Source organism: Caretta caretta, chromosome 5 (genome assembly GCF_965140235.1).
Source record: "Caretta caretta isolate rCarCar2 chromosome 5, rCarCar1.hap1, whole genome shotgun sequence".
In the NCBI taxonomy this organism is placed as follows: domain Eukaryota; kingdom Metazoa; phylum Chordata; order Testudines; family Cheloniidae; genus Caretta; species Caretta caretta.
Window position 1 is genome coordinate 22,383,155 of NC_134210.1, and position 26,693 is coordinate 22,409,847.

The 26,693-nt window shown below is 41.2% G+C and overlaps 1 protein-coding gene across 9 annotated transcripts in view; it reads left to right on the forward strand.

The window, feature by feature from the left end:
- The window catches only part of ZNF532 (zinc finger protein 532), an 81,195-nt gene that overhangs the window by 22,283 nt on the left and 32,219 nt on the right, over positions 1 to 26,693 (forward strand). For 8 of the 9 annotated variants that reach the window (XM_048850196.2, XM_048850200.2, XM_048850199.2 and 5 more), the window contains one exon: positions 18,236 to 20,598. In XM_048850196.2, coding sequence (XP_048706153.1) covers positions 18,256 to 20,598 — 2,343 coding nt within the window. In that variant the 5' untranslated portion in view covers positions 18,236 to 18,255. Of the gene's footprint in view, positions 1 to 15,111; positions 15,278 to 18,235; positions 20,599 to 26,693 lie in introns of those variants that run through there. The other variant, XM_075128401.1, reaches the window with a different exon arrangement.

The following is a 26,693-nucleotide window of genomic DNA, read 5'->3' on the forward strand; positions in this document are numbered from 1 at the left end:
TCCCTCTGGGGCACCTGGCATTGCCCACTGTCGGAAGACAGGATACTGGGCTAGATGGACCTTTGGTCTGACCCAGTATGGCCGTTCTTATATCCCCGGGGCCTTCAGCGTCTTCTACCTTTTTTTCCCTGAGATCCTAGAATGGGGAGATTCCCTGTGAGAGGTCTCACCACACACTGTCAGAAAAGCAAGCTTAATTCATATTATCCACTTCACTGGTGTTACTCTCTGTTACGCAGTGGTCTCTTGAAAGCATGCAGGCACTCTACTAGAAGATCAGTATCCAGGCTTAAAGAACTCCTCCATTCTTTGGAAAACTTCTGAGGGAAAATATTTGAGTGATCACTAGACAAAGTAGTGGCTGAATTTTGAGAAGGTGATAAAATGCTTCTCATAATTCAAGTAGTATGAAAGGGACTTTAAGTCCTTTTACAAAAGCAGGAAGTCCTTTGCTGGGTAGTCAGAAAAGACAACCAGTACAAAAGAGGGAAATCAAACATGTCTAGAGGAGGTAGGACTAGGAGAGATCTCATTCTGTATCACCCCCTCTGAAGTGAGAGAGTCCCTGATCTGAACACTAAATGGCCTGTCAGCACTTTGGACAGGTGGGTTCAGTAAATAAACAAGAATGGATATGCTATAAAATTAAATCAGTATCTCCAAACACATGTTGTATTTATATACTGCACCCCAAAATCTGTGGAGAGCAGACATGAAGGAAGTTGCATTTCAGGGGAATAGTCCTCCATTCTAAGACTGGGCAGAAATGAGTGGTCTTGAATTTCAAACTTTTTCTCTTCTGTTAATCTGAGATACATATCAGTGTTTGCACACCATGCAGAATATATTGCAGATTTAAATATTTTTAAATATATTCAAATATTTTACATTCTAGGTGCTTCCTCTTGCTCTCTCAGGTGCACTACGAGTCTTTACCAAAGCACTTGTAGCCTTAGTGGCAGCCCTCAGGCTTTTACCTGTCTCCTAATTTGGGCTCCATTCATGGATAAAGTGAAGGCAGATATTCTGTGAATAATCCAGTTCTTGGGAGATCATGGTTTCCTGACAAATCAGGAAGTCACTTCATCCCTATTGTAATGAACATTGCAAACTGCACATCAGGGCAGGGCAGAAGTAGAAGTCAGTGGTCTGGCCTGCAGGCAGATTGTTGTTGATTTTATCCTAGAACACCTACCAGAAATCATGCTTGGAGGTAGAGCTCTCCATGATGAAGGAATCAGGAAGGGACCTTGAGATAAAAGGGAAGAATCAGGGTTCAAATGCCTGGCTGCTGTGATAGGGGCAAGATGTAATTTAAGCTGGGAAGGTATTGATCCCAGATGCCTGAGAACAACAGTCTGCCTCAGAGAGGGAGGAGCAGGAGCAGTGCTTTTTTCCTGAGGTGAAGGGAAGCTACAAACTTTTCATCCACTCAGCAAGTGAGACTACTGGCCATTTGCATGTATGTGGGTTTTTCCCATCTGAGCTGCGTTCATAGATTGTTTGAAAGTCCAGTGAATGGGAAAGACCCATAGTAGGAAAGGGTGAGCCTGAATGTGAGATACAAAGTAAACTTTGTTTTGCCTGATGTTTTTCACTAAGCATTCAGGCTCACCATTCCTTCCCACCTATACTGGGAATTGATCTACCTTCTTTTGATAGACATTTAGAACTATGCATTATGTACTCTTTTGGTGAAGTTTAAACATTTAACCTTAACCATGCCTAATGTTACAGCATGCAAGTTCTTTTGAGCTATTTTTCAGCTTCAGAAGCAAACTTAACTGAGTTCTTAGTGAGGGAAGAACAAAATTCCTGTTTTGATCTGAGTCTTACACAGTATTTTATCTGAGAACTTTTAAATGGCTTTTACTTATTACGCTGCTATTGTCATATGTAAAAAGTTCAAAACATATAATTAAAAGAAAATCATAAACTAAGCAGATTTTAACTTTGTAGTTTCTTTGACAAGCATAAAAATAAAAATCTGACTTGGATACATTTACAAATATAGTGTAATTTACAGTAAATTGAGTTATGGAAAACTCAAAGGTAAGGTTGATTTTTTTTCGTGATGCTGTATATGGGTGTTGTTTTACACTGATTTCTGCAGCCTTTTATGTTAAATCTTTAAAAACAATGTTCTTAGTAAACTGATATTTTTCTACTGCATCTTGGATAACTAAATTCCCAAGGATATTAATAAAATGCCTTTACTCCATTGGACAGTATGTCTGCGTGGTATCTCAGAAGTACAGTATTTAGTTTTAATCCAGCTGGGCTGTACTTCTAATACATCATTCATTTTCTTTATCCTAAAATAAATCACTATATATTGTGACAAAGTTCCTCCTCTACCTTGGTGGGGTCTTGCGCTTATTGGCAGATTTGCTCGTGTTGGAGCTTCACGGCAGCCCTCAGTTTGGCTGTTTTTATGAACCCACAGTCCAGTCAACTCCTCCTGTGTCTGACCAGGAGCTGGGAGGTTTGGGGGGAACGTGGGCCTGCCCTCTACTCCAGGTTCCAGCCCAGAGCCCTGTGGAATGCAGCTGTTTAGAGTGCCTCCTGGAACAGCTGTTCGACAGCTACAACTCTCTGGGCTACTTCCCCATGGCCTCCACCCAACATCTTCTTTATCCTCACCAGAGGACCTTCCTCCTGGTGTCTGATAATGCTTGTACTCCTCAGTCCTCCAACAGTCCGGGTTCTCACTCTCAGCTCCTCGCGCCTCTTGCTCCCAGCTCCTTACACGCATGCCACAAACTGAAGTGACCTCCTTTTTAAACCCAGGTGCCCTGATTAGCCTGCCTTAATTGATTCTAGCAGCTTCTTGATTAGAACACCTGCAGCCAATTAGCCTGTCTGTCTTAATTGTCTCCAGAATGTTCCTGATTATTCTGGAACCTTCCCTGTTACCTTACCCAGGGAAAAGGGATCTACTTAACCTGGGGCTAATATATCTGCCTTCTATTACTCTTCTGTAGCCATCCGGCCCGATCCTGTCATAATATTTTAACACTGAATTGTTATCCAAAACATTTTAAATGGTTCTCTTTGTAGAAGCAAAAAGGTCTGTGTTTGTGAAATTGTGCATAAGATATTTTGTGCCTATAGTCTTCTTACCAGTGGTTTTGATAATCTGCATCATAAAATCAAAAACACGGGAGATGGAAAAAGAACTGCTGGATACTTAGCAGTGAAATTTTGTTGCTTATGATGTAGTCAATAGTACTTTCTTCATTTAAACCACATCTTCTGTTCCTAAAGTGGATTCTGTGTCTGGGGGTCAAAATCAGAGCAGTCACTCTTTTTAGTTTGGGGTGAGTATTGCATCCTTGATTCCCTTGCCAGATTGTATCTCCAAAGCCAGAATCTTGTTGGTTCCTGACTTTTCATACTGCTTAACATTTTTACCTACCCCCTCCCCCTCCAACGCTCCCCAAATCAGTTAAATGGATATTTTCTTAAATTTCTAAAATTTTTGAGGGGTTAGCTAGTAATTGGTGTCTCTCCTTATGTATTCTCTTTGAGGAACATCAGTATTGTTCTTCTGGTAAGGCAAGTTTGAATCATGGTTGACAATACATAGCACAAAGTTAAGGGGCCTAAGCAGCATGACAGTTTCCTTCTAGTCATGTACTAAAAGCGAGTTCTCCATTAACATGTTGTCCCTCCCTTTGGTGGTGCCAGCCAGGGCAGACTCCATGCTAATTGGCAGTTCAGTAAAGACCTTGCAGATCAGAAATGTAACTGAGTGCCGGTCTACGAAGGGAGTTCACGGAGTTGAAGCGCACTAACAGATCCACTATACATAAGCAGAAGTAATAGCTTGCAGATATCTTTAGTTCTCAAAGTCTCAAGGATCTGCTATAGTGGATGTTTTAGTAGCTTTTTTGTCCCCTGCCTCCTTTACGGATGATGAAGAGAAGGTCTATATTTAGCATTAAGGAAAGGAAGCAGTGTAGCTGTTTGGGGCAGGGACTGTCTTTTTATTCTGTGTGTACAGCACCTTACACAATGGGATCCTGGTCCTTGACAGGAGTTCCAAGGCCCTATGATTATACTATTAATAAGTTACTCAAGGCTTCAGTTGTTTTCCTTTTGCTTCCTGCTGATGTATGGTAAATGATTTATTCTAATTTATTATTTTCATCCATGGACATTTTACATATGGCTTTGTGTTCCAGAATTGTTAAACTGGCTGTATTTGCCAAGGAAGAAGTAGATTTTTAAGGCCAGGTGGGACTGTTTAACTATTCTGTTAATCTAGGCTGAACTCCTGCATGATGCTGGCCAAAGAACCTCACCCAATAATTACTATTTCAATCCAATAACTTCTGTTTGAGCTCTAGCGTATCTTTAAAAAAAATCCAGTCTTGATTTAAATAGGTAGGATTTGTGCTAATGAAGATTTCATTCCTCCCCTTCCCCTAATTCCTCCTCTCTAATCTCTGCGGTCCATTCTGCAATAGCTTTCTTGACCAAGCCTATACAGATATCAACTGCTGCCTCAAAGGTAGAATTGCTGCAGATGCAAATCTCCAACTCCCATCTCTGATTCTTAAAGAAACAGTCTAAGGCCAAGAAAACAGAAGACCGGATGAAAAACAAAAATGTCCTAAGTGATTTGGATGAACTTTTAAAATTGTCTATTTTCATTTATAATTTAAGAGCCTATCCTTGGCTCTAGGCACTTTTAACTTTTAAATAGAACAATATATAAAATTCACATTATCACATTCGACACAGTCAGTGCCTATGAACCTGTAATAACTCCCACATACATTGTGACTTCATTCTCTCCCTCAACTAGCTCCCTTCCCAAATGTCTGTGAGCATTTATGGACTTTTCAGCCTGGATAATCAACAATGTTGGGATCTGAGAGACCGAGTGGAGCAAGTTCTTGAGTCTAGGATGCTTCCAGAAAAAAATTACCTGCTAGAAAGACCCACCAATTTTTTTAAAACAAAGTGGGCATGAGTATCTCCACTGATCTAAAATGCAGAGGTTTGTTCTAGTCAGAGAAATTATCTCAGATAGGAGGTTCCCAAATTCTTTAGGGTTTTAAGTTTTTTGAAAAGTCCTTTAAAGTCCACTCTGAAATCAACAGCCAGCCAGAACACCTCTGGGAGCCTTGATACTATGTGCTCTTAGTGAGAAACACAGCCAATAAGTGGGTTGCCACATTCTGCACTAGCTTCAGTTTCTAGATCAGAGGTAGGTAAACTACAGCCCGTGGGCCACATCCGGCCTGCGGGACCCAGCTGCCCAGCCCCTGAGCTCCTGGCCGGGGAGGCTAGCTCCCGGCCCCTTCCCTGCTGTCCCTGCTCCCCCGCAGCCTCACCTCGCCACCAGCGCAATTCTCTGGGCAGCAGGGCTGTGAGCTCCGGGGGCAGTGCAGCTGCAGAGCTCGGCCTGACCCGGTGCTCTGTGCTGCATGGTGGCAGAGGTGGCGTGGCCGGTGCTCCAGGCAGTGCAGTAAGGGAGCAGGGGGGGTTGGATAGAGGGCAGGGGAGGGTGGGGGTGTGGATAGGGGTCAGGGCTGGAACAGGGGGTTGAATGGGGGCAGTCAGGAAGGAGGGGAGGGTTGGATGGGGTGGCGGGGGGCAGTTAGGTGCACGGGTCCGGGGGTGGTCAGGGGACAGGGAGCGGGGTGTCTGTGGATGGGGCAGGAGTCTCGGGGGGGGGGGCACGACCCCCTCCCCTAACCAGCCCTCCATACAATTTCCGAAACCCGATGTGGCCCTCAGGCCAAAAAGTTTGCTCGCCCCTGTTCTAGATGGTCTCAAAATGTATCTCTGTGTAGAGCACACCCTGTTAATATAGTCTTGAGGTGGCAAAGGCATGTATTGCCTTAGCAAGGTCCTCAAATGAAAGAAATTCAGTCATCTTACCATAACAGATGGAAAATATGGCTACAGCTCCTAACTGAATAGCCAGGGATCTAGCAAGATCGTTACATTGCAAATGTTCATGCAATCTTCAAGTTTTTATGGCTGTCTCTTGCATCTACCAGCGTTAGGTTTATCTGGATTGAACATCAGTCTGTTAGCTCTCCTCTAAGCCCCAATTTTATGCAAGCAGTAGGAAATGTATACAGAAAATTCTCTCTGGAACATCAATTGCTAGGAGTGAGAGACATGGTTAAGGTAGAGAAAAATTATTTTGGTGTCCATGATAGTTGATCTTGGCCCAACTCTGCATTTCTGTTTGCAGTATTTTCATGGTAGTGTCTAAGCTGTTATTCTTTCTGACTGTCATCATTTTTGTTCTGTGAACTTTTTTTGTATCTTCCTGGTAATGAGGGTCCAGTACTGAATTAATATTCGAGACATTGCTGTATCAAAGCAATATTGAGACTACTAACATTCCTGGTTTTTTACATGAAGGCTTTATGTCTATATCTGCAAGATAAGGGTGTGATTCCGCGGCTCGTGTACACATACACTAAGTCTTACGAAGCTAGTACAAGTATAAATAGCAGTGTAGCTGCAGTAGGACTGGTAGCAGCAGTGGAGGCATGGTTGAGCCGTGCTGAATACATACCCACCTGCGTGGGTATATACTTGGCACCGCTTAGCTGTGCCTTTGCTGTTGCTGCCAGTGCTACTGTGGCTACATTGCTATTTGTACTTGTGCTAGCTCAATGAGAGGTAGGGTAAGTATCTGTACATGAGCAGGGAAATTACACTCCTATATTCCAATGTAGACATAGCCTACAACGTAAAGATGCATTGTCCTCTTTTGCTACCAAATCACATTGCAAAACCAAGATTAATTTGCAGTCCAGTGTTGACCCTCAGGGTACGCCTACACTGCAATGTAAGCCCAGGGTTAGTCTATGAACCTTGGGTTTGCAAGCCCAGGCCTTGAGTGTCCACACTACATATTGATTCTAGGTTTAGAATTTCTGGAGCTGGGCCTCAAACCTAGGGCTCCAGCTTCCGAAGTGCAGTACTGAATCAGACCTGAGTCAAACCACTCTATCCCAGGCTTCCTAGAACCCTCTCCAGATGTGGCTGCTTTAGGCTTTGGTTTATTGCTCAGCATGGGAAAACCTGGCTGTCCACCGTGCATGTACAAGAAATTCCCAACAGATCCTGCCAAGTTGTCTTTTGGGTCTGCATTCCCCGGCAACAGGAGCCAGTAACATTGGGAGGAGCCACCATTTGAAGAGCTTCTCTTGCTTACGCTTTCACTCCTGTTTCAGCAAATGGGCAGAGCATCCATTAGATGCCATTGGACGTTCTGCAGCAGATTATGGTGGAGGAGGAGGATGACAGACATGGAAAAATGGAACTGGCTGATGCTGTTTGTGGCTCTTGTTGTAGCTGTTGATGTCTGTGTAGATAAGCATTCCTGGAGCCCAGCCACAAGCACAGATTAATGGGATCACATCGTCATACAGAGTGACCAACAATGGAATGACCAACAATGGGTCCAGAACTTCCTCATGAAGAAAGTTACATTTCTGGAGCTTTGTGAGCAGCTTGCCCTCCAGCATCACAACGCATGCATGATGGTGGTCATACCAGTCAAGAAGCAGGTTTCTGTAACAGTCTGAAAGCTGCCTTATACTTCAGACTACTACAGGTCCATCACTAACAAGTTTGGCCTTGGAAAGTCATCTATGGGTAAAGTGTTCATGGAGGTTTCAGAGCGAATCAGGTGTGTGATTTACGCAAACAGGCCAAAACAATATTCCTGAAGTAACTGGTGATTTTGAGAGAATGGGGTTTCCAAACTGCACCAGGGCCATTGACTGGACTCGTGTGCTCATTGTTTGCCCTATTCAAGGAACACATGAGTACATAAGCTGCAGAGGGTTTTACGTTATGAACCAGGCCCTTGTGGACCACAGGCCAACTTATGGATGCCAGTGTGGGCTGCCTTGGAAAAGTTCATGATGCCAGCGTTTTCCGATGGTCAGGAGTCCTAAATGGACAGACTGGGATACTGTTCCCTCCAAATGGCATTGTCATAAATGGAGTCACTGTTATCCTGGGGGACCCCACATATCCCCTTTTGCCTTGGCTATGAAACCATATCCTGATCTCAGAGAGACCAGCAAAGGAGCATTCCGTTACATTCTTAGCAGATGCAGAATGGTGGTTAAACGTGCATTTGGAAGACTGAAATCCCACTGGCACTGTTCACAGACACATTTGGAAGCCTGTGTCATGAATGCTGTCCATATTATTGTGGCTTGCTGTACTCTTCAGAATACTTGTGAAGCCTTTTGAAGCCAAAGGTGAGCCATGCACCTGTCAATGGAGCTATTATAGTAATGGATTGCTGAACTGGTACACTCAACCAGAAAGTTCACCTATCACAGCTAGGACAGGATGCATCTAGGCACCCACATCAGGGATGTTCGGTGCTCACACATCATGGACTCACGGGCTAATGGAAGAGGGAGTATAGTACATTTATGAATGTGCTTGTACAGTCTTTACATCTTGCAGTGAAATGTATGTGGGAGGTTGATTGCCGTGCATTGTAGTTATGAATATCATGACAGTTTATGAAGTGGCAGGAACTGGATTTTAGATTATGGCTTGATGTAGAGAAATTTATTGAGAAATAATGATTGCATACGACTTCCCAGTTGTGCCTTTTCATGTGATAAGCTTTTATTTGAAGTACACGTTACATGATACAATGCAGTGATGCCAATAACATTTCTTAATAAAATAAACTTTTTATTTTTTGAAGATTTATTAGAAACACACAATATTAAACCATTGCCAGACAGACCAGTTGATATTAACACACCAAAACACCAGCAATAAATCAACAGCAAAACCTTAAACATGAATAGTGCAAATTTTTTGGAACTGGTTCCACTGTCAGCTCTTACTGTTGAGTTTCCTTGGCCCCCTGTTCTCCTTTGCCTTTCTTCCCGTGTGTAGTGTGCACTTGGCGGCACAGCAGGTGGGTGGAGCTGTTCACAGGGGCAGAGGTCAGCAAGTGGTTGTATGTATGCAAGGAGGAGGGGGCCAGCATGGGCTGGAGAGCTGCATGGCCCAGCCAACCATAGAAATGTCCAAAGTGTTCCTGGTCTGCAGCACATGGAACCGCGGAGGGGGACTCCAGCCATGGTGCAGGTGCAGCAGGAGGCTGAATTCTGATGGCTATAAGCATAAGCAGCCTCTCGAACAGGTCTTTCAGCTGAGCTCTATCTTTCTTCCTCAGCTGATATTCCTGCTCCAGAAATGCTGCAAACCTCCCTTATGTGCTGAAACTCTGTCCTCTCACTCTGCAGTCTGTCTGTGCCTTTCCATTTGCCGCACATCTTTCTCCCTCTGGTATTGCACCTGCTTGTTGGCCCTGTCCAGAATGTCCACCATAAGTTCATCACAGAAACACATCTGCTCGGACCAGTCTGTGACAGTTCTGCATCCCAGGGGCGTGCTAGAGTAGGCCCATGCTGCTGAGGTGGTAGGACCATCAGAGATTGAAGGACCATCAGAGCCTGAAGGGTTTAAAAGTAGATATCAGACTGCATTATTGTTTGTGCTTCCTAGAGAGGTTCAGTGCCTCGTGAAACACCAAGCTAATATTTTTGTAAACTGAGCTTCTATAGATTCTGAGAGGAATGCCTCAGCTCCCAGAAGCTTCTTAGACAAAGTTCAGTTAATCACAGTGAAAAGACTGCGCAGACAATGGTAAGTTACAATTTACTATAATTTTTGTTTTAAAATTACAGACCTGCTTGGCCTTTTGGGGATTGTTGAAGGGCTGGTGTAGCTTTCTACATAAACCTTCTCTATGCTTTCAGGCATTCCACATTCTTGAGGACATCAACAATCCTAGAGGTCCCAGAGTGGCGAAGGGGGATTTTATTCCAAGCTGCTGGTGGCAAGACAGCTGTGTATAAGACAGAGGTGTTCCTTGACAGAGGAGCATATGGATGAGTGGAGTGGGCTGATGACCTACAGAGGAGGGCCTAGGAAATATACCCTTCCCTGAAATTTGTCTGCCTATCTGGAGTCCCTACTACGGGGGAAAATAGCTTCTTCAGTGCCCAGGATTGGATCAGAATTCATGAGGGAATCAACGGGATGCTACGCAAGTGTCCACATGGATAATTGTCTCCCTGCAGCTCTGTACAGCACTCGTAGGCTACTCTGAATGCATCTACTCAGGAACTACATGCAAACACACCTGATAATATGGATTCTCAGAGAACTACACAGTTATTCCCTCCTCCCCCATCTTCTTGGCACATTTCAGGATTACGTACAACCTCCTGGTTGTACTCCAGACATTGATTTTTGTCACCCATGGACTACACTTAACCTCCCTCACAGCAGTCAATTTTTTGTTTACAGGCAGCTCGTTATGATTTGGCATGCCTGATTTGCACAGTGTGGTGTATTAAAAGGGAAAGCAGTATACAGTTCTTATTTTACACACCACGGCACATCTCTGTAAGCATGTGCGAGGTTCTAGTAAACATTTAGTTTTAAGTGCTTGTTTCACTGTTCTTTGCGCTTCCTTGAATTCCACGTGGTGTGTGTCTAGATGGGCTTATGCTGCTGCCTACGGCTTGCAATACATTTTGTACTGGGTTATAAATAGGAAATTCCTCCCATCCCTATGTTAATAACAACAAACATGGAGCCAGAAACTTAACAGGCTCAGGGGCTATTTCTCCCTTTTGCATTTCTGATGCTGGTTCCATGGCAGGCAGCTCCTCCAGGGAAGCATTAAAAAGCTTCTCCACATAGGGACCCAGAATGTGTTGCAGCTACTCCAGCAGCAGAGCCTCCTTGGCGACCATTTTGCTCACAAATCACTTTGGCAGCCTCATCTGGCACTTGCCGGCTCCCCTCTGGTCCTATACTGGAGTTAGGGATTAGAAGGTTGCTGTCCTGGCTGACCAGGCTGTCTGAAGTGTTCATGTCTCAGTGCAATACCCACCACCTGCTGATCTGTGTCAAGCTCTAGTTGAATAGAAATTCAGATCAATTAAAAATGCATAACACCAGTATTTTAAGTATTTTTGTTAAATAAAACTACCTTAAATATGCTGCATACATAACAAAAAAAATTATGAAAAATGTCTTTGCATTGTAAGATAACTGATTTATTAAACAAAGGAGGTATTGTCTATAGTTAATTAATTGAACTGATTGTTTCTGGTCATCATGTCCTTCAAGATTTTAAAAAGAGTAGATCTCATCCTCTCACACCTTTTTTTTTTTCTTCCATAGATTGGAAGAGGAAAATAAATCCCAATTGGTTTCTTAACTTTGAATGAAATAATCATTGAATTTAACTATTTGAATAAACAAATTATTTTCTGTGCTCCTGCAGAAGAGGCTACTACTGTCAAAAGTTGATTTAGCACTTCAACAATGTGATCCCAGGTGCTTAGCCAGTGACTTCCTCCAGTTCAGTGTTGAATGCTAATTTTTTGTATTTAATTTACACAATTTTAATATTAGAAGCTTAGGCCATAAATAGGTTGTCGGTTGCAAATTAATTTTAAATAAGTTTTTAAATTTAAAAACATTTATTTTAAATAAAAATCCAGAATCGATTTTTTTTAAAAGCTTGATTTTTATCCACCCTGTTTTCACTCTAATTCCTGCTTTTTATTCATAGTAGGCCTGTCAAGCGATTAAAAAAATTAATTGTGATTAATCGTGCGATTAAAAAAATTAATTGTGTGATTAATCGCACTGTTAATAATAGAATACCATTTATTTAAATATTTTTGGATGTTTTGTACATTTTCAAATATAGTGATTTCAATTATAACAGAATACAAAGTGCACAGTGCTCACTTTATATTTATTTAAATATATTTAGTGTTCATTACAAGTATGTTAAGCATATCTGGCATGTAAATACCTTGCAAGGCCGGCTACAAATGTCCCATGAGAATGCCTGTTCTCACTATCTAGCGACATTGTAAATAAGTAGGCAGCATTATCTCCCGTAAATGTAAACAAACTTGTTTGTCTTAGCGAATGGCTGAACGGGAAGTAGAGCCTACAAGTCCACTCAGTCCTAAAGTTTTGCATTGTTTTGTTTCTGAGTGCAGCTATGTAACAAAAAAAAAAACACATTTGTAATATTGTACTCACAATAAAGAGATTGCACTACAGTACTTGTAAGAGGTAAATTGAAAAATACTGTTTATTTTGTTTATCATTTTTACAGTGCAAATATTTGTAATAAAAAGTAATATAAACTGAGCACTGTACACTTTGTATTCTGTGTTGTAACTGAAATCAATATATTTGAAAATGTAGACAAACATCCGAAAATATTTAATATATTTCAATTGGCATTCTATTGTTTAACAATGCAATTAAAACCGCGATTAATCGCGATTAATTTTTTTTAGTTAATCGTATGAGTTAACTGTGATTAATTGACAGCTCTAATTCATAGGTATTTTTACAACCTTTTTATTATTCCCTAATTGTCCAAACTTTCTTTCTGTTAAAGACAGATGTTAAAACTGAGTTCACATGCCTTGCCATTTTTAGTCGTCGTCATTGCATTTGGTTGTTTTTTCTCATTAGAAGTATTCTCCCTCCTCTGCTATATTTGTGAAAACCCTTTTAATTCTTATCTCCTGTAGCTATTGGCAACTTGTTCTTCTTTCTCTGGTGCCACTGCCCTCATCACATGACATCTGTCCTACAAAGAGAACCATTTCTTCTCTCTACCCAGTTTTCTCTATTGTCACCTCTGTCATTCCCCATTCCTTTTTTTGAGGACACCGTTAATTCTGAAAATTAGAGCCATCATACCACTCTTGGCCTCCACCCATCCCCAAGTTAACGATGTGTAACTTACTCTTTCTCAATACAGGACAGGAAATAGTGATCTTATCTCTTTAATGACGTCATTTCCTACCACCTCCTCAATCCAATATCTCCTGCCTCTTCCTTAGCACTGAAACTACAATCCTTACTGTGGTCATCCACTCCCCCCCACTGTTCTGATCTTGGCTCCCTTACACTTCATTATTTTCCTGTTTGACCTCAGTGCAGTGTTTGACATTATTGGTACATCCTCCTATGTTTTAAACATGATGCTGGTATCTGATATTCTTTTGTCTTTCTAATAGCTATTGGAACATGGACTATAGGTTCGCTAAAGGCTATCCTTGAAAATTCCAGCTATGTTCACTTCTTTGTGTACTGTTTCCAACATGGATGTCCAGAGTCTCTTCTGACAGAGCACAAAGGATTTCTGAAATCCTATGCTGCGACTATGAAGAAAAGATTATTTACCTCCACAGTAGCACTTGCAAAGTCCATGGCAACTGATCTGAGGTGGCAGGCTAGTAAACGTAACGTGGTGATGGCTGAGCTTATTTAGTAGTGAGGAGTTTCACTGTTACTCTTTTTAAAAAGAGTTTTGTCAGGGTTTGTGTACAAAATAAAAATTATTGCTTAGATTAAATAATTGCAACATTTAACATGAAAATTCTACTTTATATTAAAACTTTCCTTTAAACCCCTTGGAAAGTCTCCAGCCTCTCTCATTTGTTTGTCTGCTGAGGAACCAATTCCACTGTCACAGATATCAGCCATTTCTTGCCATGGAATGGCTAGTTGTTGGCTCACCAAGAGTGATGTACAGTGAAAGTGCTGATGCTCCCCGGCTACCCAAACCCTTGTAGAGCCCTATTACAAGTAGACTTGCAGATGTGTTTCTCAGATGACTGCCTGCCACATGAGATCTAAATTCCTGGGCTGTACAAGATTGTCTCCTGATTTTCATAGCACATAGGGTTTTCCATGTTAGATCAAACCAAAGATACCTCAGACCCAGTCGTATCCTGTCTCCAGAAATGGCCTATGCTTGATGTTTCAGTGGAATGTAAATACCCAAGCACCAGTAAGATATCTGGACATAGATATCTTGGATCTTGCAGTCTTGGATTCAGTGTGAGTGGGCTGGTGGGTAGAAACTTCCTTCCTGATACTTGTAGCTATCAGCTGAATGGTAGAAATGTGGGTTTCCAAAAGTGGCAGGATTGGACCCTCAAGTCACTGTACAGACAAGATGGCAATTTTCCTGGTCTTTAGATTTTTATATTATCTGCCTGCCTTTTGAAGGTGTCCTTCACTAGTGTATCGGGGCACCAAACCCAGCTATTAGATATGCATTATTTTGTTCCCAAACACTTGTACTTACTATAACAAGACTGTAGCCCATCTCAGGATGGATGGTCAGTTCATCTATAAAAATCACATCTCAACTCATCTTAAAAACTTTTAAGGGAGCCCAGTCATGTGGTGACATAAAATGAGTTACAGAAACTGAACACACATGTTTAAATGTCACAAGCAAATAATTCTGTTGCATCTCGGCCTTGATTATCTGAAATGTAGTCCTGTCCCCCACCCCCGTCATCTTTTCTAACTGTGTTCTGGGGAGCCTTCTGTGTGATCCATGGAACATAATCTGTCATATTAGTGAAGCCTCTGTCACTCTTCAAAGTAGTGATGATTTCTTCCAGATGTGGCCCAAGACAAGACTTGTAGGGCTGTTCTACATGGGGGACATTTTTCTAAAATTCTACTCTCTGTTTCTAAAACTAGTTAAGCCAAACAGATTTTAATGGTGGCTGAAGCCTTAGTATAGATTCATTTTTAGATCCTGAACCATTTTTACTGGTGTCAAAAAGCAGATTTTGAATTAAGTGTCAAATTTAAGGTGAAGAGCAGAATTCTCAGCTTTTGCAGTTAAATAGCTCAAGAGAACTGTATAGCAGTGAGTAGAAACATCTGAAACAAGTATGGGGGCCTAAGGTCTCTGTTACAAACTTTTAAAAGTCTTGCCCTGTTTTATGTTTTTATTGCTGTACATATACCTAAGCGCTCTCTTGTGGTAAGTTTGAGAAAGATAGTGGAGGGTTGACTTCATTGGAGCTGCACTGATTTACATCACCTAAGGCTCAGACCTTTGAATCTTCCTCGTATACCAGTAATGGAAGATATAGGCATGGGCTAGCTCAACTGGCTGATTATGTGGAGAATAAAGTGCTGAGGATAAAGGCATGAAACAACATGTTTTGGATATTTCAGTACAGATGGAAGAACCAGAGAGGCAGGAAGGCTACTGAATAGTCACAGAGCTGCATGCTGTAGTTCCTGTATGCAGAATTATTGTTTTAAAATCAGAAGAAGAAAAAAAACCTATTCAAGCAGTCCTATCCCATTTTTCGCCTTCAGAAACAAACAAACAAAAGAGTCCCCCAAACAAAAAGGAAAACCCCACCACCGCCACCACAATAGCCTGGTAAATTTGTTTTTATTTTATTTTTGTTTAATAACTTATTTATTTTACTTGTATCATGTCCTGAGTTGTGCTTCAGTAAACCTAATCTGAGCAGCTGGCTAGTGATATCTCTCCATGAGGGGATTAAGATATTGTAAATTCCACTGGAAACCAAAATCTGTGTATATGGTCTGTAGGAGATCCTATGAATTTGTGGCCCAGCATCCTGTATTTCTCTGGTTGGGTTGTCAGTGGAATAGTTGAGAACTACGGTGTCCTTCCCACAGAAACATCTTCCAGTTGACTTTTAGCCATCTGTGATGTAGTATTTTGTTCAGGGTTAACACTAACAAAGCTGGAGCCCCTGCAAAGCCATTTTATTGTTTCCCTTTGCATACAAGGCCCAGAATTTAATAAGCAAGCTCTTTCCTCTTTCCACCCCATGCTGTGACCATGGCCTGATATGGGGTGGGGGAAGGGAAGTCTAGGTATTATGTTTAGACTAGATATATGTATTTGTGGGAGGAGTTAAATGAGTAGTGAGTGAAGATTTCTGGTTCATAGAAATAGAGGAATGTGTGATTTCCCCTAGTGATAAATGGATGATACTCGCTAATAGTGCCCTCGTTCTATAAGTAGCACCTTGTTCTCCACACCATGTACCCATCAAAGCACTGATGCACAAGCAATAAACATGTCACTAGTACTTCATTCTGTCTCAGGTGGGAACCCATGCCCTGACCCCTCCTGCAGATGTGGCAGCATTGTCTGAACCATCCCTGGTCTTGTTAACTATATGTAACAGGACCGAGTACTCCCTTTTAATTGTATCCTGTCAAACAGCTGGTTTAATGGTAGCAAGCAGAGCCCTCTGCGTATCTTGCACAGGAAGTAAGCATGCCACTAAGTTCAAGCTCCTGACCCTTTCTTATCAGGTTTTCAGAGAGTTAGGACTTGTGTGCATGGGGAAATTGACAGGCAGCTATAATGGAAAATCCCTGCATAGACTCACTGTTCTGAAATAAATATGACTTTATTCTGAAGTAACTACTCTGCTTTGGAAACAGAGTAGTTATTCCAGGCTAAAATCATTTTTATTCTGGAATAGAGTGTCTACATGGGTGAGTTATTCTAGAATAGTTAAATTATAGTGGACTAGCAGTAGCAGAATAACTATTTCAGAATAGTCGTGCTGGTAATTTTTCCTGAATAGACAAGGCCTTTGCAAAGATTCTTCCCAGATGCTTATGAATTTGCACAAGGCAGATCTCCTATCTCAAGCACTAGGTATTCTAAAGGCTGTAGTTGAACTTTTGTCCATCTGAAGCTCCTAGGACAAACCCTGAGATTAGTTTTTGCTGCTTTGTTACAGTCTGAGGGTCTGCTTCCTTATAGACAAAAATGTTCCATTTTCATTAAAGAAAACTGGCTTGTCTGCCCAGTGTAGACCAGATATCATTACTTTACAAATGAGGTCAATATGGTATTTTAGTCTAGGGTGTGTTTGTTTAAAGACCATCTGAAAAATGTTTCTGCATTACATTCACTGGTCAGGCAAATAGTGTTGGTATGCTATGTGTTTAAAAGCAGCTCAATTAACAGGATTTTAACCCTAGAGTAGAGGGGGGCAAAAGGACCTTTACAGGTACTCCTCATACTCTAACCGTGTGAAAATGTTCTGGGGGCAGTTGATTAATAATCCACCCTTTTGTAAACTCAAAGGAATTTCAATCTGCCTAGTTCTTGCAGAGAAAAAGGAAAGATTGCAGGGCAGTGTCACAGTTAACAAAGGGCAACCACCATAACAAAAGTACTTAACAGTCAATGGGACTACTCACAGTACATAAATTTAAGCATGTGTGTAAATCTTTGCAGGATCGGGGCCATAGTGGATGACTGAAAATAGTCTGGAAAATAGCTTACTGAGGTTAACTGTTTACTGTGAAGACAGTTCAAATGTCCAGTACTGCAAAGACCTCATGACCTTAATTGATTCAGTCACTAGATATGCTCTGTTGCTGTAGCCATGTTGGTCCCAAGGTATTAGAGAAACAAGGTGGGTGAGGTAATATCTTTTATTGGACCAGCTTCTGTTGGTGACAGAGACTAGCTTTCGAGCTACACAGAGCTCTTCCTCAGGTCTGGGAAAGGTACTCAAGAGGGTCACCGATAGTTTGATCTTGTATTTAGCTGTGACACAGTTGAGTACCATTCCCAGACCTGAAGAAGAGCGCTGTGTAGCTCAAAAGCTTGTTTCGCATTAACAGAAGTTGGTCCAGTAAAAGATACGACATCACCCATCTTGTCTCAGTCAGTAGATGTCAAATAATGGGCAACACTCCTCACTCTCTACTCCTTTGCCTATTTAATTGGAGTTGAATTTATCAACCTAAATATACTAAATTGGAATTAATCCCGATGGAACCTCTTTCATAGCTGTAATGAAAAGTGAGTATTCTGGACATTCACGTCATATAGAGGATAGTGTGATGGAACAATGCCATTTTTTAAGAGTGCATTTGATCTACAGTCTTTGGGTATGTTCAGTGGTTTGACTAACAGTGAAAAGTACAAATGTGCAAGAGATCTAGGTTTTTAAGTTCCATAATGCAGAGGTGTCTGGCTTTAAGCACAGGAGTAGGGTGCTTTTGAAAGTAAAGTGTAAATCTAAAATAAAAGGGAAAATTATAATCCCCAAAGGCTTCTTTTGTGCTGGTCTCACAGTGTAATCATTTGGCATGTTCGCTTCGACCTGGACAGCTACTGGATAATTTCTAACCTCTGAAAAGAAATTGTGATTTATAACATTTCTATACATTCATGGATGAAATAAGTGTGGTAACACTTCGCAAAAACATTTACAAACTACGTATAGGGGCATTATTTTTATTGATAGATAGATAGATATAGATATATAGTATTAAAATATGGTTTTGATGTTTAAGGTACTGATATAAAGATTCTGTGCTCTTTTTACAGATTTGCTTCCAGACAAATACATGACCATGGGGGATATGAAGACCCCCGACTTCGACGACCTTCTTGCAGCCTTTGACATCCCAGACATGGTCGATCCTAAAGCAGCTATTGAGTCTGGACATGATGATCATGAAAACCACATAAAACAGAATGCTCATACAGATGAAGATTCTCATGTGCCATCATCATCAGATGTTGGTGTGAGCGTCATTGTGAAAAATGTACGTAATATTGAGTCTTCTGAAGGAGTGGATAAGGATGGCCACCATTCCACAGGCAATGGCTTACATAATGGTTTTCTAACAGCATCTGCTCTTGAAAGTTATGGTAAAGATGAAGGGAAGTGTCTGAAAGAGGAGGGGTCAGCTTCTGAGGCTACTCTGAAAGAGTCAGCTTTCAACCAGTTTAGCCCAATCTCAAGTGCTGAAGAATTTGATGATGATGAAAAAATAGAGGTGGATGATCCTCCAGATAAAGAAGAGATGCGTGCAAATTTCAGAGCAAATGTGTTAACAGGATCAGTTTCTCAGCAGGAATATGACAAACTAAAGATGCTTGGAGGGGAAAACTTGATTAAACCTGGAATTCCAGCTTCAAGTAATGTAGATAAAAACAAAGGTGTTAAAAGAGAAACAGAAACAAACTCTGTGAATGTAAGTGTCTATGAACCATTCAAAGCCCGAAAAATAGAGGACAAATTGATGAAAGACAATTCTGAAAAGCTGCTTGAAAACAGGGTACTTGATGGAAAACTAGGTGCTGAAAAAGGTGAAACAAATCTTGCCAGCATTTCACAGTCCAAAGCAAAGTCATCAGCAAAGCTTTCTTCATGCATTGCTGCAATTGCAGCACTGAGTGCTAAAAAGGCAGCTACAGATACCAGTAACGAATTACAGTCTACTTCAAGAGAATCTTCTCCATTACCAAAAGACATGAATGAAAGTCCCCGGGCTATTGAGAAATCACCTGAATCTCAGAGTCTTATTGATGGTGCTAAAAAACCATCTATAAAACAACCCGATAGTCCCAGAAGTGTATCAAGTGAAAACAGCAGCAAAGGGTCTCCATCTTCTCCTGCAGGGTCAACGCCAGCCATTCCAAAAGTTCGCATAAAAACCATCAAGACTTCTTCTGGGGAAATCAAGAGAACAGTTACAAGGGTGTTGCCAGAAGTTGATTTGGACTCTGGTAAAAAGCCAGAGCAAACTGCTTCCATGGTAGCTTCCATGACATCTCTCCTATCCTCTCCAACTTCTGCTGCTGTTCTTTCTTCTCCTCCTAGGACACCTCTCCAGTCAGCAGTTGTCACCAATGCTGTTGCATCTGCAGAACTTGCGCCAAAGCAGGTCACTATTAAACCTGTGGCGACTGCTTTTCTCCCAGTTTCAGCAGTTAAAACAGCAGGATCACAAGTGATTAATCTGAAGCTTGCTAACAATACTACGGTGAAAGCCACTGTAATATCTGCTGCTTCTGTGCAAAGTGCCAGTAGTGCCATTATTAAAGCTGCAAATGCTATACAGCAGCAGACTGTTGTGGTGCCAGCATCAAGCCTTGCCAGCGCTAAACTTGTGCCAAAGACAGTCCATCTTGCCAACCTTAATCTTCTGCCTCAAGGTGCTCAAACCACCTCTGAACTCCGCCAAGTGCTAACAAAACCTCAGCAACAAATAAAGCAGGCAATAATTTCTGCAGCAGCCTCACAGCCTTCTAAAAAAGTGTCACGTGTCCAGGTGGTGTCATCTCTGCAGAGTTCTGTAGTGGAAGCATTCAATAAGGTGCTGAGCAGTGTTAATCCTGTCCCAGTTTACGTCCCAAACCTCAGTCCTCCTGCCAATGCAGGTATAACATTACCAACACGTGGTTACAAGTGTTTGGAATGTGGTGATTCGTTTGCTCTCGAAAAGAGTCTGACACAGCATTATGATAGGAGGAGTGTGCGAATTGAAGTGACATGTAACCATTGTACAAAAAATTTAGTTTTCTACAATAAATGCAGTCTTCTTTCTCATGCGCGTGGACATAAGGAAAAAGGAGTTGTAATGCAGTGCTCACATTTGATTTTAAAACCAGTCCCAGCAGATCAAATGATAGCGTCTCCTTCAAGCAATACTGCTGCATCTTCTACTCTTCAAAGCCCAATGGGAGTTGGCACACATACTGTAACCAAGATACAGTCTGGCATAACTGGAACAGTAATATCAGCCCCAGCAAGTACACCTATCATTCCAGCTATGCCTCTAGATGAAGACCCATCAAAACTCTGTAGACATAGTCTAAAGTGTTTGGAGTGCAATGAAGTTTTCCAAGATGAGACATCTCTTGCTACACATTTCCAGCAGGCTGCAGACACAAGTGGACAAGTAGAGTATCTTATGTTTAAATTCCAGTGTTTCAGCAATAAGAATAGGAGATCTGAATGTGTTTTTTGCTTTCACTTAAACATTCATACCTCATTTGAGAGAAGTAATAAATGCTTGAAAGAATATTTTAAAAATAGGAAAAAAACCTGCAAGCACAAAATAGTGAATGTCATTGTTTTCAGAATTAGAGTGTACTTTGTTGGAAAAATCTGATTTGATCCAGGTCTTAAAGTTTACATCTGTAAGGGTGGTGGAGGTTTTTAAAATTAAGATTTAGCGAAGTTTCCAGGACTTTGGAGTGGAGCCCGCGAAGCAGCTCCGGAGCAGTGGAGCTGCAGGCTTTTGTCTGGAGCCAGAGTGGAGCCGGAGCACAGCTCCAAAGCCCTGGAAGATTCTGAGAACTGTGCCCTGAGATACTGAAATCGGTAATGATATTCACTGAGAACTTGTAGTGATCCTTTTTTATGCTTTGGAATTTAAATATACAATGGAATCCACTTAATTGGCACCCTCCTTAACAGCACACGCACTTAATGGGAACGATTGTCTTATGGTTGATTGTGTCTTTGATTTGATTTCAATTTCTATTACTTATAGTGCCGTAAGTGTGCTAGGCGCTTATTTGGGTGCTACAGTGACTCTAGGCAATGAATAAATGGCACACTAACTCTATTTAAATGATGTGCCTGCTGTGCAGGCCTTCTGAAAATAGGATTGAAAAGTGGTGTTTGCTAGCATATATTTCCAGCTGTGTGCCCATTTGTTTTCTTGTTACTGCTTTCTTTCTCTCTTATGATTGCTAAAATGAGTCAAATTTATCTTAATATAGTATTTTTAAAATGTTGTGTACATTGCATAATTTACATAAACTTATTAAATAAAAGTGAAATAAACCAATGCACAGTGTAGTCTATAAGCCTCTGATAATTGAGACCATTGCTTAATTGGCATATTTGGATTTTCCCTGGGGTGTGCCAATTAAAAAGGATTCTACTGTATTTCAAAGCATGTGGCTGGCTTTCGTGTTGCAACTTCCTGTTATGTGTGAATGGAAAGCCAGTAAATACACTCAGATCGACAGAGACAGGAGTGTGGGTATAACATTCTTCCTCTTATGGGCAATGGCAGGGATAGACTTGCTGAGCTTTTGCACTTAGTAAGAAATCCTCTGATACAGTACAGAGTACAGTACAGTACAGACGCAGGTGGCTTTTACAAGGGCCTCCATACTACTTAAGACACATTGTGGGACTGTGCTGGTAGGATGTCTGTGAAGCAACACTTTGTACACATCACCTGAAGTAGCCCTGCATATAAAGGTAGATGAGTGTGGAAACACTGAATCCAGGATTGCGTGGATTATATGACACAGTAGCAGATGTTATTCCAGCTATTAGCTGGGATAATAGTTACAAAGAGCCTGCAGTGAAATCTCATGGCCTTACTGTGGCTTGATATGTGTGGATTCCCACCCTTGGAATGCTATAGCAATCCCTGCATAAAGTCTGATTATTTAGGCTTTGGGCGAAGAAGATGGAATGGTGAATTTTCACCCTTTGCTCCCACTATAATTTTGAACCAAGTGTTGAACCAGTTATTGGCATGGTTGACTCTAAATATATTTTGTGCCCATGCGCAACATAATTCAAACTCCGTAACTGGTCAGCTAACCCTGTCAGAGGCCTAGGCTGGCGTACAGTTGGCTTTTTTGTAACTAATCCATTACTATTATTTATATTATGGTAGTGCCTAGGAACCCCAACCAAGGCCCCATTGGGCTTGGCACTGTAAAAGCAAGTAAGAAAGAAGACATTCCCTGCCCAGAGAGCTCAGAAGCTACATATCAGACAGGACATGTGGAGTGCGGGTGGGCTGGGAAGATGAGGTAAGGATAAAATGAACAGAGTTGAGCAGAAAAGCATGAAAAAAAATGCTGGTCCATCATGCCGGGTTTTTGTTGGTGGTTTTTGCCAGGGTGGGCAAAGAAACCAAATCATGTTTGTATAATCGGCATGGCTTGTGCTGTTTCCTCCCAGTTGTCCCTAAACTAGGATGTTCTTGCCTAATGTGCTGCTATTCTGTGCTGTGTGCATGTCTTTTGGACACATTTTCCTCTGCTGAGGCCTATGGGACAGCTGCCCAGATTTCCCCAGAATGTATTAATATAAACATGAGTAAGCAGAATCAGAAGTGTGGACATTCAAATACAGTTATGAAGGCAGAAAAGCTGCTATAGGGACACAAACTAGACTGTATTGCATATAACCTGTGAACAACTTGGCTGTCTCTAACTGGTAACAAAACCTCTAAAAGTTTAAGTGTTGACAAGGTCTAGCCTTAGTGTCTGGCCATGTGATGTTCTGTTTTCAAAGAAAAAAAATCCAAGCATTTTAGCTACATCGGTCTCCATTATTTCAGTAAGCCACTGCAAGGGCAGAAAGTTTTAATTTTAATTCTTTTTTTTTTAAAGGACACTGATAATAAATAGCTTTTAAATATTATAAATCTCTGTTGTTTGCAAAATCCTCTTTAAAAAAAATGAATTATTTTTCCTATTTATTGTGGTCTTTTTCCTTTGTCAGACATGGTTGCAACCTCTCTGACCACTTTTTTATATGTGTGCATTATTACATTCAGTAGTATTACAACTGAGATGGAATGCCCAACATGAAAGCAGCTTAAAAGAACACTACCACTTCAGCAACAACAGTATATCACATTTTTCTGACAAGATATGTTTTTGTGCTCTATCATCAATCAGTGTAAGCATTGTTGTCGGAATAGTGTTTGTTGCAGAAGGACATTGTCTAGGTATTTATTAATAATTTTTGAATTTTTCTCTCTGATTATAAATCCCTTTAGAAACTTGAAAGAGAAATATTATTTCTTTATTGACTTTTGATCTTCCTTTTACCTAGCACTGGCTTGTTATTGTAAAGTTGCTCAAGAATGTGGGTTGCTAGACTGATTTGTTTCTTGGGGCAGTGGGGGGGGTGGAGAGGAGGTCAGAAAAGGTGGATTGATTTGGGGGGAGCCGGGAAGAACATGTGGAATTATTTGGATTTTGCAAACAAATAGAAAGCACAGTAACTCCTATTTGGGGGTTACCAATCTTCACAGTGTGCTTTTAACTGTTCTTGCAGTGCAGTTAGCACAAATGTTGTGTTTTGGTTTAGTCTAGATAACAATTTTTTCTTTTTAAAAATATTTCTCGGAAACAGGTTAGAAGGTTTCTTTTAAAAACTATCCAAAAAAATCCACCGGTCTAACGGTTTGAACATGGAGGTCCTTCTCCACATATTATAGGAACTCTTCCTTATTATTTTGTGAAAGATCCACCCAAACCACCACGGAAACGGACTATGTGTCTAATACTGTAGATGAATATGTGAATAAGGGCTTATCTACATGGCAGTATAGCACTACGTCAGTTTGAAGTAGGTACCGTTTAGAGCATGCCAGCAGGGCCTACGTGGAGCATTTAGAGTGCTTCACAAATTAACCCGCTTAGAGTTATTTGCCACAGTGTGTAGACAAGGCCTAACTTTACTCATGTAAGTAGTCCCATTGAACTCAATGGGCCCACTCATGTGTAAGTGCAGGATTGAGTCAGTGCGCTGTATGGAGAAGATAGTGAACCTGAAGTAATAAAATGTTCAGGTAAGATAGGCTTAGAGGTATAACTGCATAGCGCTCATGGAAGCTATGTAGCCCACCCCTTAATATGACTTAACTGGTCTTGTGGGTTTTTATTTCTCCTCACCACCATTTTCCCCCCAAGCCTCTTCCTCCTTACTCCTAGATCCGAATGCTTGTAATGTTTGTCACACTGAGAAAAACATGGTTTGCTCTTATGTGGGTTGGAATGATAGATGTGGAAATTCAGGCTCACCTTAAGCCCAACGTAAAGTGTTAAGCAGAAGTGTTGGCTTGTAGAATTCCCTGGTAGTGTCTTCTTGTAAGCAGCTACAATTACACATATTTTCTACACTTGTTAAAGTAGTAAACTGCCTACTTTGACAACTAGTATTGCTGGAGTTTCGTGACATTCTGGAGTGTTAGTGTTGTAGACTAATTATGCAAACTGCTTGCTGGCACTTCTGAAATTGAGGAATACTTAGTGGGATTGGTAACGGTGTATGGCTTTTCTGTGGCGTAACATCCGGGTTTTCTTTTGTAGTGCTGCAAACAAAGATACTTTGGAAGGAATATGAAAAATCCATATATTTCTATTATTGGAATAAGAAGTTTTGTTTTGCCATTTTCTTATGTAATCAAAGAATACTCCAGATTCTCCACTGTTGTATTACTGCTTGTTAATACGTAGATGGCAAAAGATAAATTGTGGCAGTGGTACTGAAGCTCAATAAATGTGGTAAGAACATTTTAAATAGAGTTACGGTTAGTCAGGCTTTTGCCCTGAAGCCTGTGATGAACACAAAATTAAAACCCCACATTAGTTCTATTAGTAATGGAAGTCATAATTCAGTGTTTCAGGAATTATTTACTGGGACAATTAAGAACAAATATTTGGCTTTTTAAAGTGTGTGTGTGTGTGTTTGTGTGTGTGTGTGCGTGTGTGTGTAAAATGAGGACATTTTGTGGCACATGCTTAGAACAAGGCCATGTTCCAACATATAGGGCCATCAGGATTATAAAGTAAAGTTTAAGAGTGAGCTGCATGAAATTAAACTCCCTAATTCAGTGTAGAGTTCAAGATACTTCATTTTAACATTCTTCTTTAAAATAAAACTATATGTAATTTTTTTCTGCGTTTGCATGGGTCCTCAAAACCATTTAGACTGAGATCCTGCATTATGAAAGGAATAAAAATGAACTTTGTCTCTTGTCAGGTTTCTAAAATTAGAGAGTAGTACAAAATAGCATCTTTAAAAAAGAATTCCTTTACAGGTGAAATACTGGCCTCATTGAAGTCAAAGGCAAAATTCCCATTAGCGTCAATGAAACCAGGATTTCATCTTATATATTTAGGGTCTGATCCTGCAATCCTACTCAGATAAGCAATCCTTATTGGAACATGCCTGTGACCCTGGTGGAGAATCACCATAATATTAATAAAAAGTATATTCCATGTTAGAATAAGCATAACATTCTCAAACTGTTCAATTGTTTGAGGGATTACTTTGGTTCATGGTATTTACTAATATTCTTTTAAAAAACAAATTAACCCCTTTATGTTTTTTTCACAGTAACTATTAAGGGCCTGTTCTTGTAGTTAGTATCAAAACTCTGACTTAAGTGGGAGCAGGTTTAGGCCCTAACTTTACATGGGTGCATAGACTCAATTGCCAATAATGATGAGTCAGCACCACATTTAAGCTACTTATAACTAGGGTCCTACCAAATTCATGGTCCATTTTGGTCAATTTCACGGTCATAGGATTTTAAAAATTGTAAATTTCTTGATTTCACATATTTAAATCTGAAATTTCACAGTGTTTTAATTGTAGGGGTCCTGACCCAAAAAGAAGTTGTTGGAGGGTCGCAAGGTTATTGTAGAGGGGGTTGCGGTACTGCTACCCTTACTTCTGTGCTGCTGCTGCTGCTGGCGGCGGCCCTGTCTCCAGAGCTGGGTGGCCGGAGAGCGGCATCTGCGGCCCAGGAGCCCAGCTCCGAAGGCAGCGCTGCCGCCAGCAGCAGCACAGAAGTAAAGATGGCCTGGTGTGGTATTGCCACCCTTATTTCAGAGCTGGGCCGCCACTTTCCAGCCACCCACCTCTGAAGGCAACGGCGCAGCGTGGTATGATATGGCCACCCTTACTTCTGTGCTGCTGCTGGCGGGGCACTGCCTTCAGAGTTGAGCACCCGGCCAACAATTGCCACTCTCTGGCCACCCAGCTCTGAAGGCAGCGCAGAAATAAATGTGGCAACACCTCAACCCCCCTAAAATAACCTTGCAACCCCCCAAAACCCCCTTTTGGGTCAGGAACCCCAGTTTAGAAATGCTGGTCTTCCCCCGTGAAATCTGTACACAAAAGACCCTGATGTGTTTTTCATGGCTGTGAATTTGGTAGGGTCCTACTTATAACATTCTACTATTGTGCTTACAATTGCAAGTTTGATTCTGCTGTTAT